The sequence below is a fragment of the Cucurbita moschata genome, unplaced genomic scaffold (assembly GCF_002738365.1).
Source record: "Cucurbita moschata cultivar Rifu unplaced genomic scaffold, Cmos_1.0 Cmo_Scf00010, whole genome shotgun sequence".
Taxonomy (NCBI): Eukaryota; Viridiplantae; Streptophyta; class Magnoliopsida; order Cucurbitales; family Cucurbitaceae; genus Cucurbita; species Cucurbita moschata.
The window spans coordinates 1,460,171-1,468,874 of NW_019268526.1; the positions used below are offsets into that span (position 1 = coordinate 1,460,171).

General features: G+C 37.3%; 2 protein-coding genes across 2 annotated transcripts; both read left to right on the top strand.

Annotated features, from left to right (window-relative positions):
• Positions 1-781: 781 nt before the first annotated feature.
• LOC111449094 (organ-specific protein P4-like) lies at positions 782-1,527 on the top strand. Its single transcript, XM_023088953.1, has 2 exons — positions 782-835; positions 994-1,527. The coding sequence occupies exons 1-2, from the start codon at positions 791-793 to the stop codon at positions 1,264-1,266; spliced, it is 318 nt and encodes a 105-aa protein (XP_022944721.1). The 5' UTR covers positions 782-790; the 3' UTR covers positions 1,267-1,527.
• Positions 1,528-2,890: 1,363 nt separating this feature from the next.
• LOC111449091 (proline-rich receptor-like protein kinase PERK5) lies at positions 2,891-8,123 on the top strand. Its single transcript, XM_023088949.1, has 8 exons — positions 2,891-3,968; positions 4,066-4,608; positions 4,705-4,791; positions 5,142-5,212; positions 5,343-5,419; positions 5,518-5,665; positions 5,747-5,908; positions 7,746-8,123. Exons 1-8 carry the CDS (start codon positions 3,281-3,283, stop codon positions 8,025-8,027), a joined length of 2,058 nt encoding a protein of 685 aa, XP_022944717.1. The 5' UTR covers positions 2,891-3,280; the 3' UTR covers positions 8,028-8,123.
• Positions 8,124-8,704: the final 581 nt, after the last annotated feature.

Sequence of the window (8,704 nt, forward strand, 5' to 3'; positions counted from 1 at the left end):
ATATATATATATATATATATATATATATATATATATATATATATATATATTATATTAAAATATTTGTGGATATATTCGTCTAAATATATCAATTAAACGTTACATGAATATGAATATTAATAATAAGGTTTATTATTTATTTAAGAAGTTAAAATAACTTAAAACTAATTTAGAATCAAATAAATACTTTAGTTCATAATTAGGGTTTAAGAGCTTATTATAATGTATAGTTATGGACCTCAAAACCCGCTAAAAAAAGAAAAAAGAAAACCGAACTCAATAAGGACAAAAACTTAGGTCTTAGAATTCAACACCGAGCGGGGCAAAAGGGCTCGAAGGTCTACCTCGCACCCTCAACCAACTTCTTCAATTCCAAAAGCTCCTCGAGCATTCCGTTTTCTAGCTAGGAGGAAAATCGAAAATTTTAAGTCAACTGTTTTCACCTCAGCTAACTCGTGTTCTCCAGATCTAAAAATATATATTTTTCTTTTGGTTGACCGAGAAAAGGGATTTTTTATAATTAAAAAAAATGCTAAATACACACAGCCCACCACTGGTTTTTAAATAAGACTGCGTTTGTCCCCTTCCAAAACCCTAGAAAATTAATGATTAAAAAGAATAGTTTTTTTTTTTTTTTAATTTTAAAAAAAATATATATATATATATATATATATAAATAATATTCATGATAAGTGTACTTCCAATAATTAAATTATTTAAATGTTTTGACCCACAAATTTTGTCTATAAAATGGTAAACTCAACCATGGTTAAACCTGTGGCTGTCCAACATGAAGCTGTCTCTTGCTTTCTTTCTTCTCATTTCTCTTGTTCTGGTAAGCTTTCGATCGATTTGATCGGTTTAGAGTTATAAATATTACGATCGAAGTTAAAAAAATTTGATTTTGATTTCGTTAGCTGAAGAACGAAGAGTTATCGATCGATGGTTTTCGTTTTCGTTACGAAATTTGACGAGTTTTTTTGTATAATTTAGTTCGTAGATGTTAGCCATGGAAGCAGGAAAGATCAAGGGAAGTATTGGAAAAAGATGATGAAAAATGAAGAAATTCCAGAGATGTTGAAAGAGCTGTTGTTTGATGATTCAATGGTGGAGAATCAAAAGCAACGGTTTATGAACAACTTTGATCCTCATCCAAATGCTATAATATACCATGCTCATGCTCATGCTCATGGCCATGGGGCTGCTACTCCTACGCGTAATATTGATATCAAATCCAACCCCACTGTTGCCAATTCAGCACCATGATGATACCCTTCCAAGCCCCATGTGTGCATGTCTGCCGGGGGGAGTGTTATGGTTAAGATCAACTTACTAGGCTTTTCATGTTTGTGTAAATTAATACATTTAGTGTGTGGTTTCTTTTGATGGGTTTTTGGGGTTTGAGGTCTTGGGATTGTTCTTGTGTTTGTATGATGAATTGGGGTTGTTTGATACAATGATCGACACGTGGTTTTTGATAATTACTGAAGTATAAATTTTAAATAATTTGTCGTTTTTTCTCTCGAACTGTGGCTTTCTCGAGTGTTGTTTTACTTTGTTGTCGTTTTTTTCTCTCGAACGGTGACTTCCTCGAGTGTTGTTTTAGTTTGGTGTTGTTTATGTAGGGTATTGAAGGTTGTCGAGAGGCTGGTGTCATGGTGACTCTATACTAATTATATACAATACTCAAATCTTGGAACTATGTATTCTAATTGGTGAATATCTGACTTACCCGATGAGTACACGTGGATTGGATTGAGTTGGATTGTGAATGTCATGTCTCGAAATTTTGAAGCATCGAAAGTCCAGGAGTGACTCGACAAACTATGCTAACAAATTTCAGGTATAAAATTTTCCGGCAAGTTTTAAACATTGCAAGTAAAAGGGACCAAAATATGTTAAGAATGAAACTATACATGAGCTAAGTTCATACAAGGAGGAAAGAGGGGATCAAGATACATGGTATGATAAATGCCAACTATGCGTAAGTAAACTAGACAGACGGCCCGGGTCAACATTTCCTTTGTGACTTTCGAGCTCCTAAACACCCCAACACCACGATTTATAACTTCACGAACCTGAAAAGAAAAATAGTAGAAAGGGGTGAGTATAAATATACTCAGTAAACAACCTACGTGTAGGCCCTTATCGCATCCAAGTCTTAGGAGAGAACCACCGGTTATACTGTAGATCATCGAGTCTCAGTACTCTCAGTATACAACTCTTGGGTAGAAGAACTTAACCTTCATAGTGGCGTCTGAGGATAAGGCGGCTACCTCATAAAACTCTGTACCAAGGCAGGAGACATCATGGTGAGCACTAACCTACTCATCGTCCATGGGAAAGTTAGCAAGCGAACCCGTCTTACAGGCCATGAAGTCACCTAAGAATTGTGGGCGCTACCCCTAGTACAAACCAACTCGAACAGGTCACCCACATGGTCATCATCCTTCCATAGGACGGATCCGCCATACAGGCAACCTTGACCTACCCGTGTGATCAACATCCTACCATAAAACGGATTCACCATGTAGAGTAATCGATCTACCACTGAATAACATGACCCTAATCAGTGTCTCGCCTAGCTCAACGGTATCTCACTACAGTAGGAAGGGAATTGGAAGATCCTCAAACGCTATACTAGCTCATGTTAGCTAAGGGATCGTTTTCTTCGGTCCCGAGATTCTAGAGTGGTCTTCTAGGTCTCAAGGGTAGTTTTGAATTCGTAATGACATAAGTCGAACACATGGATTATTGGGCTTGTGAGGAGGCCCAATGGGCTGACCCAGTTATTAAGTTAATTAGAATTATTTCAAATAAATATAATTTTTTAAAAAAATATAAAATCCAATAATAGAATGAGGGGGGAATGATGCAGGGCATACCGGCCTCCATTGTTGGAGCTGAAGATTTACAGGCACAACATGAATGTAGCGAAACAGAGGAAGGCTCTGTGCCTGAAAAATCTTGGAAGAAATGGCTGGAATTTCAACTCCATGGAAGGAGACAGAATTTTCCTTAACCACCTTTTGCAGGCGGCGATCTGGAGCCAACGAACCCCCAAATTAAGCCGGAAAAGAAGAACTGCGGTTAAGCCGGAAAACAAGAACTGCGGTTTTCTCCGTTTCTTCCATGGGATTATTACCCATTTTCTCTGTCTCCGTCCTTCCAGAATCCCTAATTTACTTCCCGATTTCCTCAGGTCGGCGTCGTCTGGGAGGACCGGCGAGAGTTTCTCCGGCGCCATTCAACGACTAGTCTTTTGCCGGAAACTCTTCTAATGTCTTCTTCATCGGATTCTCCCTCGCCTACCTTGGATTCTTCATCGTCGCCGCCGCCTCGGCCGTCTGATTCTTCTCCGCCTCCGCCGTCTGATTCCTCTCCGCCTCCGCCGTCTGGTTCCTCTCCGCCTTCGCCGTCTGGTTCCTCTCCGCCTCCGCCGTCTGATTCTTCTCCGCCTCCGCCGTCTGATTCTTCTCCGCCTCCGCCGTCTGATTCTTCTCCGCCTCCGCCGTCTGGTTCTTCTCCGCCTCCGCCGTCTGGTTCCTCTCCGCCTCCGCCGTCTGGTTCCTCTCCACCTACGCCGTCTGGTTCCTCTCCACCTCCGTCGAACGATTCTCCTCCACCTCCGCCGGACGCATCGCCGCCGCCTCCTGATTCCTCTTCTTCACCCCGACCGCCATCACGGAAAGACTCGAAATCTTCATCTCCTCCATCTCCTCCGCCGCCGCACGGTTCCTCTAGGCATTCTCCTCCGCCTCCTCCGAAATCGATTTCGCATCACTTTCGATCCGCAAACTCCTCATCCGGCGGCTCTAAAGCCGATGCGTTGCCGATCTTTACAGGACTGGCGGTGGCAGTAGGATTTATGCTACTCGCCGTGGTTTTGATGTTCTTCGCTTGCAGGCGAAAGAAACAGAACAAAAGTAGTGATTCCATGGGCTTCGATGAACCGTCTTCTCCGAGAAGTAATTAATTAATTTGTTTTTATTTTTTAAAATCTATTTAATAAATCTTTGGTAGCTTAAAATTGAAACAAAATTGATCGGCGATGTAAAATTACAGGTGGGGATCCATATTACATGAGAATGAATTACAACAGGAACAACCAAAACGAACACGTCGTGAACATAACGCCAGTCGGCGGCGGAGGACAAGGAGGAGAATGGCCGCAGCCGCCGCCTCCGCCGCCGACTCCTCCGCCGTTGGGAATAGTTAGCAGTGATATGAGTTCGAATAACTCGGGGCCACACGGGCCGGTGTTGCCGCCGCCTCACCCGTCGGTGGCGCTAGGGTTCAATAAGTGCACGTTCACATTCGACGAGCTAATGGCGGCGACGGGGGGATTCTCTCCGGCGAACCTGTTAGGGCAAGGGGGATTCGGGTACGTTCACAAAGGAGTTTTGCCTAACGGCAAGGAAATTGCAGTGAAGAGCCTGAAATCGGGAAGTGGTCAAGGAGGTCGGGAATTCGCGGCGGAAGTGGAGATAATTAGCCGCGTTCACCACCGCCATTTGGTGTCGTTAATCGGACATTGCCTCGCCGGTGAACGGAAGTTGTTGGTTTACGAATTTGTCCCTAATAACAACCTCCAATTCCACCTTCGCGGTACGTTATTACATAATTTATTATTATTATTATTATTCTTATTATTATTTTTCTAATTTCATAATTTAAGAATATTTTTTAAATGTAAAATTATAGGCAAGGGGCAGTCACCGTTGGACTGGCCAACCAGGGTGAAGATAGCATTAGGCTCAGCCAAGGGCCTCGCCTATCTACACGAAGACTGTAAGCATTCATTTTGATACATTAATATTTTTAATATTCAAATTATTTTGTTATTATTATTTTTAATTATTCTTTAAAAAATCATACACTATATTAATAATTAAAATCTCATAAAAATTCAAATCTTAAATATTTATAATAACGTCGATCAAATATTTTTAATGTTCATAATAATTTTACAAGAAAAACAGGTTAGGTTAATTCGACTAAAACTGTCTAATTTTTTTTGTTTTTAAAAAATTCAACCCAATCCAAATCGGAATATATATATATATATATAAGCGGAATGGACGACCTCTTCAAGATTTATGAATTAAATTTATAATTTAACTCTATATTTTTGGTGGCAGGTCATCCTCGCATCATCCACCGAGATATCAAGACTGCGAATATTCTCATAGACATGAGTTTCGAAGCCAAGGTATTTTTCAATTAAAAAATCTTATACTTGAAACTCGTATAAACGTAAAAGATAATATTGTAATTTTAATGAAATTAATATCTTCCCTTATTGATTAATAATAATATATTTTTTTTTTAATTTCTAAAAGGTGGCTGATTTTGGATTGGCGAAGCTCAACCAAGACAACGACACTCATATATCGACTCGTGTTATGGGCACATTTGGGTACGTTAGATATTTTTCCAATTCATTTATTACAGAACGAGAATCAAATCATCGACTCGAAAAATGGGTAGGTTTTAAAATGAGTTAATGATATGCAGATATTTAGCTCCGGAATATGCATCATCGGGAAAGCTAACAGAGAAATCAGATGTATTTTCATTCGGGGTAGTGCTTTTAGAACTGATAACGGGAAGGCGACCGATGGACACGATGGGAGAGTTCATGGAGGAAAGCTTAGTAGATTGGGTTAGGAATTTATTTAAATAATTTGTTTATAGAATTAAATGAAAAAAATAAATAAATAAATTGATTGGATTGTGAATGCAGGCGAGGCCTCTATGCATGCAAGCAATGAAGGATGCAAACTATGAGGTGCTGGCTGATTCACGGTTGGAGAAGAAGTACACCGCCCCCGAAATGGGCTGCATGGTCGCTTGCGCCGCCGCTTGCATCCGTCATTCCGCTCGACGTCGTCCCAAAATGAGTCAGGTTCGTAATATTTAATCCTGAATTATGGTTTATCATATATATTATATTTGACCTTTTATTACACTTAAATATCTGATATGATTGAAAATATTTAGACTTCATTATTATTACAGATTGAAGATATTTACACGACACTTTCATTGCTGTTTACATAGATATATATTATATTTGACCATTTATTACGATATGATTGAGGATAGTTAGACTTCCATTACAGTTTACATAGCTATACATTATATCTGATCATTTATTACAGTCAAATATATGATATGATTGAGGATATTTAGACTTCCATTACAGTTTACATAGCTATACATTATATCTGATCATTTATTACAGTCAAATATATGATATGATTGAGGATATTTAGACTTCCATTACAGTTTACATAGCTATACATTATATCTGATCATTTATTACAGTCAAATATATGATATGATTGAGGATATTTAGACTTCCATTACAGTTTACATAGCTATACATTATATCTGATCATTTATTACAGTCAAATATATGATATGATTGAGGATATTTAGACTTCCATTACAGTTTACATAGCTATACATTATATCTGATCATTTATTACAGTCAAATATATGATATGATTGAGGATATTTAGACTTCCATTACAGTTTACATAGCTATACATTATATCTGATCATTTATTACAGTCAAATATATGATATGATTGAGGATATTTAGACTTCCATTACAGTTTACATAGCTATACATTATATCTGATCATTTATTACAGTCAAATATATGATATGATTGAGGATATTTAGACTTCCATTACAGTTTACATAGCTATACATTATATCTGATCATTTATTACAGTCAAATATATGATATGATTGAGGATATTTAGACTTCCATTACAGTTTACATAGCTATACATTATATCTGATCATTTATTACAGTCAAATATATGATATGATGGAGGATATTTAGACTTCCATTACAGTTTACATAGCTATACATTATATCTGATCATTTATTACAGTCAAATATATGATATGATTGAGGATATTTAGACTTTCATTACAGTTTACATAGCTATACATTATATCTGATCATTTATTACAGTCAAATATATGATATGATTGAGGATATTTAGACTTCCATTACAGTTTACATAGCTATACATTATATCTGATCATCTATTACAGTCAAATATATGATATGATTGAGGATATTTAGACTTTCATTACAGTTTACATAGCTATACATTATATCTGATCATTTATTACAGTCAAATATATGATATGATTGAGGATATTTAGACTTTCATTACAGTTTACATAGCTATACATTATATCTGATCATTTATTACAGTCAAATATATGATATGATTGAGGATAGTTAGACTTCCATTACAGTTTATATAGCTATACATTATATCTGATCATTTATTACAGTCAAATATATGATATGATGGAGGATATTTAGACTTTCATTACCGTTTACAGAGCTATAAATTATATTTGACCCTTTATTACAGTTAAATATCTAATATGATTGAGGATATTTAAACTTCCATTAAAGTTTACCTAGCTATACATTATATTTGACCATTTATTACGATCAAATATCTGATATGATTGAGGATATTTAGACTTTTATTACCGTTTACATAGCTATACATTATATTTGATCATTTATTATTGAGAATATTTAGACTTCGATTACAGTTTCCATAGCTATCATATTTGATCATTTATTATACGCAAATATCTACGTATTTGCCTTCCACTATGGGGTATCATATTATCGTGTATATATTTTGTAAATGATTATAAATAAAGAACTTTCACCGGCATATACGGTATGGATACAGGTGGTGAGGGCTTTGGAAGGAGACGTGTCACTGGAGGATATGAGCGACGGAGTAAAGGCGGGGCAGAGCTCGTACTTCGGCTCAAGCACGACCTCGGAGAACGACACAAGCTCCGATACCGCCGACGTGAAGAGGCTCCAAAAGAAAGCGATGGACGGCCGGGAGGAAATAAGCAGCGATTGCGGCGGCACTAGCGAGTATGGACTAAAGCCTTCGGCAACAAGCGGCGAGATCAGCTTGAAGCCCGGCCGCCAGTCATCCCCAAACGTACGGGCCACCTAAGTAAAAAGCTTGGACCGGCCGGTCGATGAATTCTCTCCCCTTACCTTAGTGTAATTTCATCACTTTAAATTATTAGTATTTATTACAGTTTGTAGTTTCGTGGTCAATTAATATAATTAAAAAAGTCAACTCATTAACTAATAGTAACTTCTAAAAATCTTACCAAATTCCTTTTTTTTTTTTTTTAATTAAAATTTAATCTTCTAAATATATATATATATATATTAAAAGTTGATTAAGAAGAGGAGGGAGAAGCTAATAACACTCCTTATTGAGGGGTATTCTTGGAAATAATGAAAACATCGCTAAATACTTAAAATTTCATATTGGAAGCAAGTTCTCGAGAAACTGCTCGAGTTTAGCAAAAGTTTTCCTTCGAGGTCGTATCGATTGGTTGAGAGATTTGAAAGAAAACATTGTTCCTGCTCGAGTTTTAGCAAAACCTGCCCTTCGAGGTCGTATCGATTGGCTGAGAGGTTTGAAAGAAAACATTGTTCTAGCTTGAGTTTTAGCAAAAGCTGCCCTCTGAGGTCATATCGATTGGTTGAGAGGTTTGAAAGAAAACGTTGGTCTGGCTCGAGTTTTAGCAAAAACTATCCTCCGTAGTTGTATCGATTGGTTGAGAGTTTTGAAAGAAAACGATGTTCCTACTCGAGTTTTAGCAAAAGCTGCCCTCC